The 14620-nt window shown below is 47.0% G+C and overlaps 1 protein-coding gene across 1 annotated transcript; it reads left to right on the forward strand.

Moving 5' to 3' along the window:
* Positions 1-1852: 1852 nt before the first annotated feature.
* Positions 1853-14342, forward strand: LOC126517836 (NADH-cytochrome b5 reductase 3-like). Its single transcript, XM_050167639.3, has 4 exons — positions 1853-2591; positions 5314-5529; positions 11730-11992; positions 13959-14342. The coding sequence occupies exons 1-4, from the start codon at positions 2361-2363 to the stop codon at positions 14170-14172; spliced, it is 924 nt and encodes a 307-aa protein (XP_050023596.1). The 5' UTR covers positions 1853-2360; the 3' UTR covers positions 14173-14342.
* The last annotated feature ends 278 nt before the right edge of the window (positions 14343-14620 follow it).

The following is a 14620-nucleotide window of genomic DNA, read 5'->3' on the forward strand; positions in this document are numbered from 1 at the left end:
CTTAAGGGCTGCAACATATCATCCGATCTCTCCTCGAGCAGGTCGAGCAAATTTCCGTCACCTGTACATCGCCCTCGAAGAGCTTGACCTCGGCGGCAGAGGTAATTAAGGCAGCGAAATTACAATGGCACGCAGAGTCACCTTGGCATCTTCCTGCTGTTTCCTGCATTGCTGCGACAGGGGACGCGAAACAGGAATGGCCCTCTTTTATGTGACAAATTTCGACTCGCAGAATCCAAGTTAACCTGACGCTTTTCATGTGATCCAAAATTTTCCGTAGCTTTTTTTCCCCAATTGTTAGACCCGGCCTTCACAAGAGCTGGCTCCGCACTTCGAACGTTTCTTTTTTTCTTTTTTTGTTCCTCATGTAGACGGCACTCGTGACACATGACTACGTCGCTTTTGCTTTCGTACGAAAGCCAGGGAAATTTCACAGACCAGCCTCGTGGGAAAGGTCTACCGGCACGGTTTCTGGGGGAAAATGTAGTTTTCGGCAGGAACTGACCGACAGTCGTAAAGCGCTGACTCGTCCTCGTTGGGTGGGTTCCTTGAACGGGCGAAGGTGAGCGAATGCACATAGCTTGGGGCTTCATCAGAGCTGGTAGCTTCTGCTGTCTGGCGAGCAGGACCCGTTGTAGGAACTTCTACTAGTTAAATGAAACACGTTACGGTCGCATAATTCTTTCTGTTTTTTTTTCCACAGCGTGCTTCCTGTAATCACACTTCGAGTGACTGGCGTTGCGAAACTGTGAAATCGGAGGTAGCTTCGCCAATTTCTTCTAAATCTCGGTCCAGTAATTTGGTATCGTCTGTAGCAGATAGGAGAGACTTTTTAAGCAAAGCCTCTTTGCCTACAACTCCGGGGCTCTGGTTGCGGTGGTGGGTATGTGTGGTTGTCGCCGAGTTGACAGACGGAGCGGCCGCGTACGCATGCGTATATAAGCTAAGTGGCGGCGCGAGGGAAGAAGGAGAATACCTGCAAATGAGCGCACTCGGCGTTGTAATAAAGGCACAGGTATATAATGGAGGTGACCTGCTCTGTTCTCTACGGATTGACAGACTAACGATACGAAACAAATAACTACATCGATAAATGCCCAGGCTGCAACAAATAATCGAAATTGAAGCTCATTACTGTTGAAGGGACCACGCTACACTTCTTGGACATGGTACGGAAAATCCACAGATAAGTAGACAACGTCGCTAGGAAAATGCGAGCCAAACGTTATTGCTCTGCGTGCTGTAGGGAATATACAATCTCGATTAGCCCATCGCTAAATCTCGCCTGCAGGTTTGAAAGAACGCGCTGTTTTTCGCTTTACTTCACGTCATCGATGATGCAAAGTCATGCTGCCTGCGGATTCCATGATTATAAGGCGTGCTATGTGGTCTCGGAAGTCATAGATGCGGAAACAACGTAAGCATTTTGGAACACTATAATATAAACTAACGTGACTATACACTGAAACGTCGTTGCACGTTTGTGTTGTCCTTGGTGCCAGTGGAGAATAAACAGTGAAGTTGCCGCTGCAGAAGGCAGTTAATTATACCTCTAATACACCGGGTTTTCACGAAATTTCACAAAAGTAAGGAAGATGAGGTAATTAAATTATTTTCCCTGGGTTGCCTTTAGCAGAAAAGTGTACGTTTGAAATTTACTCGATGTAGTAACAAGTAATTTTGCAAATTAGACGAATGAACTCTTTAACCATTATATCGATGTGATTCATCACAATCGAAGACGCGCCGACGCCACAAAGAAGAACGTTGCATACCCTCCTCTCGTCACTTTGGCAAACACGATCGCTAATGCGGCGCCGGTGGTTCTCTCCGCCACAAACTCTATGCTCTCCGCTACCCGAGCTCTGCGGCAATATAGGAGCTGCGTGTTTTTACTCTACTCGCGTGCAAGATCCCGCTCTGTGTGTCTGCAACGAACTTGTCGAGACGAAAGCCCACTACCATGGATGGTCCGCGCCGCGCTTTTCGTCTTTTTACTACTCTTCGTGGCGTGTGGGCTTACGATAGGTTTCTTTGATATCGTCCTTTAGGTGTGCTCTTCTTTTGCATCATAATACCACCCAGTTCGTGGCCTATCCGCCACGATGGTCTTGTGCCATTCTTAAAGGACTCCTCGTCGTCGTCATCATCATATCGAACAGCGCGGAAGAAGAAGAGAAAGCCCACCTTGGCGTGTTCCCGCAGGCTATCAGCATAAGAAAGTCTGCCCGACTCTTGGCCAATCCCCGCGAGTGGGTAAGCGCCAATCTCATCAAGGACATCACCATCATCATCATCTATCAGCGAAACAAGAGAGAGAAAAAAAAACAAGAAGGACTTTCAGCGCGACCGGAGTGGACATGAGGCTGACCGTGAACCGGCGTCCCATCCTGGTGTTGCTGGCGTCCGCGGCTGCAGCGTTCGGCGCCGTGGCCCTGGCCGTGCTGCTGGTGCGCAGGATACGCGTCTTCCTCGCGGGCGAAGTCCTGCTGACCCAGGATCGTTCCTCGTACACGGTGCGGCTCGAACAGCGCGTCCCCGTCACCCACGACGTGCGCCTGTTCCGGTTTGCCCTGAAGAGCCCCAAGCAGGTAAACGCGGGCATGCCACGCCACTCCCACGTCCTGTCCTACCCTCTCACCCCCTTCTCTCTCTCTTGAGGAGGAGGTTTAAACACGAGTTCGCGGTGAGCATACGTCTGGTTAGGCAGCATGTCCGAAAAAAAAAGAAAGAGCAGTAGCAAAGGGTTTATAGTCACAGAGAGGATTGACGATTCGCAACTCACGCGAGTTCCGAAACGTCAATTAACCATCACTGCGAACAAAGCATCCAGACGAGTTGTGAAACATCGATTGAATTTTTGCTTCGTCAGTGACCAGAGGCCTTTGCTTTTTTCTAAGTCTGTAATAGGAGCGCTTGTCTAAATAACTAAATAATTGGAACGAATCTTGTTATAATGCTTTTATTGATTCTGATGGCAACCTCCCGAGTCCAGTACTATAAGATTTGCGGTGGAAGGGGTACGGGAAATGCGAGAAGATTGACGGAAAATGCAGCAAACAATAGGTTGTGAAGTCTCTAGCACGTAAAAGGAACCAAATGTTTTTGTTTTTTCTTTCCCGTATGTGTACGTGCCACTGCCCCACGACGTCTCCGCTCGTCATAAGTGTTAAGGTGCATGGCAGATGGAACTGCGCGCAAGTACTTTCTTAGGATCACTGCGTTCCGCGGTTCAGTGTCACAAGTGAACTGTTAGTTTTCTTGTTAGTATTCCTTGTTGAACGGAAGAAATAGCGAAAACGGCCGCCCCCCAAAAAATGATAAGCGAAGAACGTTCGAGTCGTTTCGGAGCCGTACGGAAGGAAGCCTTGTTCACAGAAAAATCGCATTCTAAGAACAACGAAATCCTATCATTCTAAGAAAAACGACTATTCGACAATTTCAAACTTTCAACTGTGGAGCTTAATACGGCTTGAATGGCAAGGGCTCTTCGGCCCGTCTTCGAAATTTCGAAAACTTGCTCATCGTTAAATTCATGTTAAGCGTGAACATTTTCTTCTTGACAGCAAGCAAACAATCGCCAAAGTTTGAAAAAATAACAAAGTTTATGGCCTTTCGAGTCCCCTACGGGTCTCTTCTTCAGTTAAAAGCGAGACAAGTTGGCCCTTGCCTTATATACGTGAAGATGGCGCAACGATCTGGTGTATATTTATGGTAGATTTCCACGTGTCCGATTCAGTGTGAGAGGCGCCGACTGGATCAATAATTATTCCAAAAGAAGGCGGGATGATAGTGATTTTTCCGTGTCGATGACAGTTGCAGAATTCCAATCAATGTTGTGACCCGTGTTAAAGTGATGTTCAGCGCACGCGTTGGCGGCGGTGTGTCCCCTGGCTGCGTCATTTTGGCGCTGGTTGATACGTCGTCTCGAGTTGCTCGTTTCTCCAATATACGATGCGCGGCAGTCTTGACAAGGTATCTTATATATCACTCCGGGGTGACGTTCACTTTCCAATGGGTCTTTCACGGGGACCAGTTGGCTTCTTGATTTGTATGATGGCACGTGTGCGACTTGTATGTCATAATTCTTGAACATTCTTGCCAGCGTTTCGCTTAAGCCGGGAGCATAGAAAATAGGTGCAACTTTCATGCCATGAGTCGTTTTGGTTCTGGGAGGCCCTGTGGAGCGGCGTTCCTCCTGACGTGGAAGTTGGCGAGGGTGGCCATTACCAGTGAGATCATTTTTTACTTTTTTTTGAAGTCCCGCCATCGTGCGGATTTGTCTGAGCAAAGACGGGAACGCACGCTTGAACAAAGAAGTCGCCACGGAGCGTTTGTGACCCTTGGGATGCATCGAGGCAGAACTTAGGTACTTGCCCGAATGTTCGGGCTTCCTATATACAGTTGTAGAGCAGCCTCCGGAAGATCGTCGTACAAGGACGTTGAGAAAGGCAATTAGTCAGTTGCTTTCTTCTTCATTCAAAAAAGTTAAAAAAAAGTGATCTCGCTGGTAATGGCTACCCTCGCCTGGCTGGACTATCACCAGAGCCAACAAGCGTGGCCGACGCCCAAGCAGGCTGGTCAACGAAGCACCATCGAAGGCATCATTCAAGCCAGCCAGAGACCAAGGCATCCTAGTACTGGACGCCGGAACCACGTATATTCTCCGGTAAAACAGATGAAAATGTGGATGACTGGCTGAGACACTACGAAAGAGTAAGCTGGCATAACGGGTGCAGTACGTCAGCGCAGCTTGTGGACTCGGTCAAAGTAGAAATTGGGCAAACAATCCAGAGCTGCTTGCTTCAAGGCCAAGGTAGGCAGGTGGGTCTTCTTTCTTATCCCTGGAACTGTAAGACGCACTCGAGGTTGTTTTAAACACCACAAAGCTGAGGTTGAACGTGCCGAGGGTGTAAAGAATGACGCCTGTGGTCTTCCTTCTGGCAGGCAGGCAAGAGAGATATCGCTTTTATGTGAACAAGAGACCCGCAGGGCACTCCAAACGTCATAAACATTTTTTTTCTTCAAACTTTGCCAAATGTGTGTTTGTTGTCAAGAAGAGAATGTACACTCCTCGCCAGACAGTGTTCCGTCGAACCCTGGAGTAAGCATCAATACGCTTTCCGTAATATATTTTCGATAACAAGTTTCGATAAACTTGGGCTCTATATAGAGAGCAGCAGAATCGTTGGACACGGGAAACGAAGCTTTTGAGTAACAGACGCGCCTGTAAAAATCACAACGGGGCACTTCTTGAGCCCTTCAACCTTGGACCTGTGCGGTGCGTAACAACTTTCGTTCCTCCTCTTGCAGATGCTGGGCTTTCGTGTGGGCGAGCACGTGTTGCTGTACGCGCGCATCGGCGACCGCACGGTGATGAGGCCGTACACGCCGGTCAGCCGCACGGATCAGCGGGGCAGCTTCGACATCATGGTGAAGATCTACCCGGCGGGCGTGTCCAGGAAGCACCCCATCGGAGGGCTCATGAGCCAGTACCTGGACAGCCTCCAGCCGGGAGATAAGATAGAGGTACGAGGTCCGGTGGCCTCGCGTGGCTCTCTTCCAGTGGAAAGTTGGTTCTGGCTATTCGATAACACTTGCACGTTTAACGTGGCATAGGACGGGCGACATGCGGAAAGGCATGTCTGGGCCACGAGCAATTACTGTACAGTTATATTCATAAGGGATCGACGACTAGGGGAGTGGCGGGGCCCAGAACGTGTCGTCAGATCTTAGCGAAAGTGAAAAGACCATGATTTATAGCGATAGATGCGATCATGCTGTAGAAATTATTACTTTAAAATGGGCTTAGAAAATTACATGACGATGATGATGATGATCATGATGATGATGACAATTTATTGGCGTACCCTTTGAGCGAGGTGATGACAGCTATAGTCACTTAGCCTACTTGAGTAATGAGGTATGCTATACATGCATTTTATTCTAGCGTTGTTTAAACAATCTCTTCTACCTTTCTTTTTTCCTCAAAATTTCTCTATCTACCTAGTACCAATGCCTGTGACAGATCCGGGCGTATCAATCTCCTACCTGCTTTCTTTTACCACAAATATTTCTAAACGTCTCTTGCTTATCTCGACTGCTGATCCGGTTGATGCTTCAGTCCACTTTATCTCCAAGCACTTCTGGAGGGTGTACGTTAGCTATGGGTCTCGCTGGGTGAATGCCTTCGCATTCCATTAGTACGTGCTGGGTAGTCTCCGGAATTTTGCTGCGGCAAGCACGGGCCTCATCTTGTTGCGAATGTTTATTCCGGCATGTTTTTGTCCTTAGGCAACCAGCTCGCACCTAAGGCACTTCCCTTTGTGTTATCCTACAGATTTTACCTACTGATTTCCTTCTTGCAATTCTTGTATTTAAATCTCCATGGTCTTTTTTTTGTTTCCATTCCTTGCGTTCAATTTACTGTCTGTTTCTCTCACCCTCTCTCTGATGACTCCTGGTTATCTATTTACACTTTTAATTACCCTGTACTTGGTTGCCAATTTTCTTGGCCTCTTCCTCCATTCTGTGTCCACGCTTTTCAAGTACAGAGACTTGTGCACTTCAGCTGCCCATGTATTCTCATCCATGTCCCTGAGCCTTTCTCCAGAAAGAGAGAGAGAACTTTATTTGGTCCATTACGGTCTTCGTCTTCATCGCTGCAGACGCTTCACCTTCTTAGCAGGGTTGGGTCCCTAGTTCAGGGCCCAACCCTGCTGCTTTTTCCAGAACAAATTTTATGCGAAGCATATTACTAGAGCTCAACCCAGCTCCTCAGGCGCGGCGGTGTCGCCTTCAATACCACGTGACACCGTGACGTCACGACAGAGGAGAAACGAAGCTCCAACTCGCGCCGTCGCTCGCGGCGTCGCCTTCAAGGCTGACCACGTGACACCGTGACCTCACGACAGAGGAGAAACGGGGCTCCAACTCGCGCCGTCGCTCGCGGCGTCGCGGCGGTATATAAGCAGCTGCGCTTGTTTCTAGGTGGCTTTGGCTCTACTCTTGCAAGATGGGCTGGGTGGGAATCAAACCAGGGTCTCCGGAGTGTGAGACGGAGACGCTACCACTGAGCCACGAGTACGATGCTTCAAAGCGGTACAAAAGCGCCTCTAGTGAATGCGGTGTTGCCTTAGAAACGAGCTGTTTCTAAGGCTCAGGCGTGCGTCGCTTGCTCAGGCGCACATTTCGTTGCCGCGCCGAACGCTGCGTTGCTCGACGCTCACCGCGCCCAATGCGGGGCGCGTAGTCGCTGCGCCGTAGCCCATTGTCTTACACCCCTTGGCGGGTCGACGGGAACGCTGTCGCATTCCACTCTTGAAGGCGAAGCAGAGTAACGCATGAGTTGTTTCTTCGTCTAGCCGAACCAAATATAGCCAAGCAACAGCAGTTCACCAGGCTAAACAGTGGTTCAACAACTAAAATAAAGGCTAGTATGCTTCGCATCCTGGGCTTAACCTTAGCTAAGCCACAGCCATTTTTTTTCTCTGCGCTTTTCTGACTCCAAAAGAGGCCCAACCCATGCCATCCTGCACTGCCTCATTTAAGGTTTTACCGTGGGCTCCCAAAGCCAACCGGCCTACCTATCTTTGGTTAACTTCCAACGCTGACAAGATATCCTATTTTATGCACAGAATGGCATTTGCGAACGTTAGCACTGACACCATTACCTGTTTCCCAATTCCACGCACCACGTCATATTCATTGTGAACCCAAAGTGCTGTATGTTTCATTATTCCTGCTTTCTACTTCTCCTTTATTTTCCGATGAAATTGATGAGGACTTGAGTAAGTCTTTCCTTCGTTTATGTATGCGCCGAGATAGGTATATTGCTTGACTATGGATATAACTTGATCTTGAACTGATACCATGTAATTACTCGCCTGTTCTCTAAAGATCATAATTCTCGATTTATCCGTGTTAAACATAAGGCCTAGATTTGGTGCGGCGTTGCCACACATACTCGCAAGTGTCCTTAAATATTTTGCTTTGTCAGCTAGCAGAACAATGTCGTCTGCATACATCGGTCTGGGGACCTTCTGTTGCACCATTTCTCCATTACGCATGTAGGATAAATCAAATCCTAACTCGCTGTTTTACGGTCGTCTTTCTATGCCCTTAAAATAAAACGTGAACAATAAGGGCCACAGAGGACATCCTTGCTTCAGACCTTGGTAAATTTCCGCCATTCCGTTACATTTTCGGCCTTTCCATACAATATCTCCCTCAGCAGCTATACAAAATCTTCATCTATCGTGATCACAAATCGTGCAAAACACGGTGAGTACTGCTGCTTGCCGAGGAGCTTTGACGTTACATGATAACACACTGTACGTAAGTCAGCTGTTATTTAGTGTGCCATACTTATCTTTTTTTTAATTGGAGTTTTTGTATTATTGGGCATTTGAGTGCTATTCTATGCCTGTTACTAGACTCCATCTCACAAGTGGCCTGCAGCGTTGCCGAAGGTACGAGGCACACACAAGCAATATCCTTGCTCAGGGGAATATAGTTCCGGGCGTAACTGTCTGATTAATGGCAGGGTTAGATAGTTTTGTGTTTGCTTGGTACAGGATAAATTACAGCCATGTGTGGCATGTCTGGACCGTTGCGCATGCCCGTCGTATACTGCAAATTTATCAGCCGCTGAGCAGACGGTACGCGCCGCGGAATAACACATATCGAGGGGCACTCGGCCTTCCTATTGGCTAAGAAGTCCTGCAGCTTCCACAGTGCTGCGCACGACTTGTGAGATGGAATACAGCTTAAAGCAGCACGTTTAAAATGCAGTGAAGCATTCAACTATCATCGGCTACCAGCTAGAAAATCTAATGCTTTCTTGCAAACTTATTGAGAAATCGCCTATTCATAGTCGCTGCAGCATAGCTTTACCACTCTGGCCATCTATTTTATTTTATTTTGTTTAATACATACTGCAAGCCGTATATGTAAGGCTCTAGCCCGTGTAGCTATATTTTTCATGAAGCGCAGCCATTCTGTTGTCAATACATAATGCGCAAAAAAATTATGTGTTATGTCTTCGAGCAGCGACCGAAATGACCAGACTAGAGGAACGTACGAAATGAGTTCTCGCGGCTGGTCCTAAGGTCACTTCGATTCGCCGTCGCGTAGTGCCCAGAAATTCCCGAGACTACGCATACCAATGCCTACTGGCTGAAGGCAGCGGCGTGGGCAGTCGTGGGCAGTACGGGAATCTAACAGGATGTTTCCGACTTGCCATTTTTTGTTTTTTTGCATCGAATGAAGGTCCACACCCTTTAATTTCTAGCAGAAACACTAGCAGGTACCTGAGCGCCCTAAATGACTTAATATAATACTTTCTTCAACGAACCAGGGTTCGAATTCACGAAGCTTTTCGTTCAGAATTGCCCTTTGTCACCGACTGGCTGCATTCGCTAATAATATGTCCTGCATCAGGATTGGCTATAACCATTGGCGTAGCTAGGTCGTCTGGCACCCGGGGCCCATAGGTCTTCTGTCATCCCCGTCCCCCCCCCCCCACCCCGGGTGTAGCCGGCGGAAAGAGGGGTGTCCTCAGACGTATATGACACCCCCCTCCCCCCCGCTGGCCCCTTGCACCCGGGGCCCACGGCCCCCCGGCCCCCCCTGTTGCTACGCCACTGGCTATAACTTGCTCTCAGGATTAATTCTAGCCTAAGGGCTTTTTTTTGCGAATACGATACTAGTTTCGTATCATTACTTGTTGCTTGGCTAGTTGGTTCGTTCTTCTTATTATTATTCTACATTATTAACATTAGTAGGGTAAATATAAACCGTATAAGGAATATAAAAGTGGATGGCAATTGTGTTAGCACGTAAATCTGGGCCCGTATTCACCAAAAATGAAATCTGTGACGCTGTAATTGTTTGTAAGACAAAATTCAAGCCTATCCTGGTGCCGGACACGTTAGTGAAGACGGCCGGCCAATGGAAAAGAAAACTTGCGAACAATGAGATTCGTGAATTTGGCCCAAAACAGGATCACTAATATTATACCCAACAAAAATAACTTGGTGCATGCAACGTTATTGCGAATGAGTAATCAAAGCGCGAACATGAGAACAAACCTGTAAACATTATACTCCAAATAAATTAATAAATTTGACATAATATAACCCAATTTATTCTATAAAATTTAACAACTACAACTCTATTCATTGTCTAAAAAAATCTGAATGCAAAAAGGACACATACAGAAGGTGGCACGTTGATATTAAACTAGATAATTCAAATAAGCCCCTCAATTCCAGAAATAAATTTCCTATAGGCAAAAAATGTTCATGAAAGCGAAAAATCGTGTTTGCATGCAAGAAGCTAGACACTCAATGCACAGCCATATGGGTGGATCAAAAAAAAATCCTGACAGCTTCACCTAAATAGGCAACTGCGAAAGCCAGGTAGGCTTCGAAACTGTGAAACCAGGTAGGTTCAAGTGTATACTCCTGTGACCAGAATAAGTGTCGGGGATATATTCGATGTTAAGTTAGGTTCTTTTTACCGATGTGCCCACAAGGAACAGGAAAATATCTACTTTTGTTAAACTATCCTCTCAATTGGTGAAAGAAGTATCTCCATACGCGTGAACAGAGTCCAATTTCTGATACTTGTAACGCTAATAGTCCCCTTGCGTAAACATAAAGATGAATATGTAATATCGTGTGGTAGTCTAGTCAGTTGGTGCTGCACTTTCATAATATCTTGTGCTATTCAGGACGCATATGATAGGTGTCTTTTCGGCTGCAGAAGAAACAATGGTCCATATCACATAATGCCAATTCTCTCGAAAACTACGGTAATAATTGAAGATTAAAGTGGCGGCCAAATTCACGCCTCAGTGACGGCCCCCTCCGAATAACAAAAACTGATCACAGAGACTATGCTTCACGGAGACTATGGGAGCCGGAAGTGATTGCTGAAGCCGAAAACGCGTCATGGCCACCATGTTTAGGACACTGCCTATTAAATTATTTCTATTTAGTTCGGCATGCATCTTATCTCGTACCCGATATTAATCTTTCATTTAGGAGCTCTCGAGTTCATTTTGAGAATTATTGAAGACAACTACCAATATGGGGACGTACATGGGATCTCACGAAAATATTGATTACTCTAAATCTATGTGTTAATACAAGCTGTCTTAAGCTTGAAGGTTTGCAAAAAAGAAACGCGAAATCAATTTAGCCTGATAAAGTATTCTTTCAAAATTCTATCTTTGTTATTTCTCCAGGATAGGGTGATTATTCGGAGAGAAAGTTAAGGTCGAAATACTATTTCTTAAACAAAAAAAAAAAAAAAAATTTGCACCGAAATTCCAGTGCTTGAACGTCACTGTGACGTCACGGATGTCGATGCGCCTTCTCGTACTCTTTGGCCGTTGGGGCGCGACATCGGTTGTTCAAATTTGCTACGCTCGGTCTTTCGCTCTATTTTCATAGAATGTAACCCATCTTTACAGACAAAAAGAGTTAACTAGGCCGAAGCAGACGACGTTCAAGGCCGTGACGTCACAGCGGGCCAGTGCGGGAACTTCAAATTGGCGTCTCCACCCCCCGTCCTTGGTTCTTGCGTCTCTCATGGCTTATGAAGCCTCCTATCGGAATAAGAGTGTTCTTTTTTTGTTTGTTGTAAAAGGGTACATTCACTAATTTAGCTGAAATAGATTTCCCCATTTGGCGTCCCTTCAACCGACTCCTGCCCCGTCGCAGATCCAGGGCCCGAAGGGTCGCTTCGTTTACGAAGGGCGCGGCCACTTCGCCACCGCCGACGGCCGCCGGATGCCGCTCGTGACTCGGCTTGGATTGGTGGCGGCCGGAAGCGGCGTCACTCCGATGCTGCAGCTGCTGCGACACCTGCTCGCCGACGCCATCGACCAGACGAGTGTGATGATGATCGACGTCAACCACAGCGAGGAAGACATCATTGCTCGCCAGGAACTCGACGACTACGCCAAGAGCAACGAGGCCTTCAGGTCTGTGTGCGCGAACTCGCCGGGCGAAAGGTAGCCGTTGAATTGGCAGGCTTTGGCTGCGTTGATGTAGGACTGGGCACCGTTACAAGGTGTCGGGAGGCACTAGGTAGTTTTTGTTTACTGTGACAAGGCGAAAGAAAAAAAAAAGGACTCAGGAATAAATATCCACGAAACATTGAAAGTACAGCGAAAGGCGCAAGCGATCCTTAATCGGCAAATACTGAGAAAAAAAAAGAACCTATATTGGTCAGATAAAGATGAAAAAGTGTTCGAAATATCTGCTGAAGTTGTTGGAAACCTTTGCACAAATTAAAAGAAGAGAGAGGCGGAAACATGAACAGGCACGAACGGTGTTATTGCCAACTACAACAATGCAAAACACAAGAACACACAAAACAAGGACAGACGCTAGCGAAACAAACAACAGCCGCACAAACATACCCACCGTGCAATGAACCCGTCTTCCCGTCACGTAATTATAATTGCAGTGTTTTGAATGCTTTTGGTTTAAAACACCACTCTTCGTCTACTGCTTCGAAGAAAGTTTAGGGGGAAATGGACTTGGACAAAGCATAGGGTTTCTCACAAAATTTACAAGAGAGAACCTCGAAGCTCCGATCGTTGAGGTAGCGTAGGAGTGATCCGCGCGAATAAACTCATACTCGAGGCTTCAGACGATCCTGTGGCGACGCTTGTAACTTTCTATCTGTATGAATATCCGAAGAAATCATATTTTTGTAAACGCACGAAGGCAATACGTTTCGACGCACAAGCATAATCGTTACGAACGTCCAAATTTATAACGCAGTACAAATGGGTTTGAAAGTGATCGGTGTGCAAAGTCGCCAAACCGTTTCGAGCAAGAAGGACACAATTTTAGAGAAAAATCCATGTGCTATTACCCACCTTTCTCGTGCTGACTGAACCGCTATATGTATGACTGCAGCTGCCGTAGACACTAGCGCCACATTTCCTTCTAGAAATTTTCTGTCGGAAACATGAGGAACTAAATGACGCACAAATAGAGAAAAAAATCGAAGTGGTTTCCACGAGGAAGTTCAATGGGAGGCTGGCATTTCGATCCTTCTTCCTATAGCTCGAGAACTGCCGCCAGCCACTCGTCAAGTGCAGCTCAACTCGCCGCAGTGACTCAGCGGTTATATGGGCGCTCTGCGTGTGGAGCTCACATTAGGTCGTGCGTTCATATCCCGGACCCTGTGCCGCATTTCAACGGGTTTGAAATGCGAAAACACTCGTGTATTTAGACTTGCGTTAAGTCCACTTTAAGCAGCCCCAGGTAGAACCTTCGTACTAAGGCATTTTATAGCCTTATTCACGTCGCTATGGAGACTATAACCGCCTAAGACCCATTGTGCGATACATTGAACATTGCCTTCACCTTTTTTTTTTCGGAGTTCACTCGGGAATCACTAGGCAAAATATTCATTCTTGGTACAAGGTACCGTGCATGTGCAACTGTAAGGAAGTGGTTTACTCATAGTGTCATAGTCTTGTCATCCGCTTTCGAGAAATTTTACACTAAATCGATCTAGACCTCTGTGTCGTCACAGACGGCGGAAAACAAGCTTGAGGTGTGTTTCGAAATCACTGACATTGCGTGAAAACACCGGACGCGGCAGCAACATGGCAATTTAAGTGCCATTTTAATATCTGCGTTTAGGCGACGAAATGAAGTTTTTACCAGAGCAACCACGTGGAGGTAGCGTTTTTTTTAAAACACTTATACACGGAGATGCAGCGTTCAGTACCTAGCCGCGATATATAAATTTTAAAAATTTGTTTATTTTTCCACGTTTGTAACATAGCAGCAGACAATAAAAAGAAACCTTGAAGAGCGATTGTGTCCCGCAGCTGTATTCGGGTCTCGTGGAGGATGTACCCAAACGAATCAACTGTGTACCGCTCAGATCACAGTTGGTGTTAAGCTCACCTCCTGTGCACGCAGCATACGCCATGTGCTGAGCAAGGCGCCTGCGTACGAAGGCATGACAGGCTACGTGCCGGGGCCCCTGAACATGGACATCATGACCGAGCACCTTCCTCCGCCGGACTCTGGCACGATGGTGCTCTGCTGTGGACCCCCTCGGCTCATCGCGGACGTCTGCGCTCCGGCCCTCAGGGACATCGGGCACAAGCCGCACAGGGTGCTCTACTTTTGAACGCCGCAGCTCGGTCGCCGAAACATTTTTTTGTCCCTTACAAACTGCGCTGTTGCTTTCGGGATCGATGGCGAAAGAATACACCACTGAATAAACACTTTGTCTGTAGACGGCTATATTATTTCTGTCCCGTGCGAACTGTGTGGTTGGCGTATTTTTCTCTCCTTCGGTGACGAAATAAAATGTTTCCTCGAATGCAGAATTGTCGACCTGTGCCGCGATTACGCGCGCGTGCCAAGATAAATATCTATATCTGTAGAAACTATAGGGAGCTAACTTGGTTAACCACGCAATAGCAGGTTGATTACTAGAAGAGAAGTTGAAGTTCAAACTCACATTTTCCCAGAATTTCGCGCCCAAATCCCAAAGCTGCTGCATCATTGTGACACCACGGATTACAAAGCATATTTCTCCGGTTTGGGTGGCTTGGGGGCCTCTGTAAATGTAT

Source organism: Dermacentor andersoni, chromosome 11 (assembly GCF_023375885.2).
Source record: "Dermacentor andersoni chromosome 11, qqDerAnde1_hic_scaffold, whole genome shotgun sequence".
NCBI lineage: Eukaryota > Metazoa > Arthropoda > Arachnida > Ixodida > Ixodidae > Dermacentor > Dermacentor andersoni.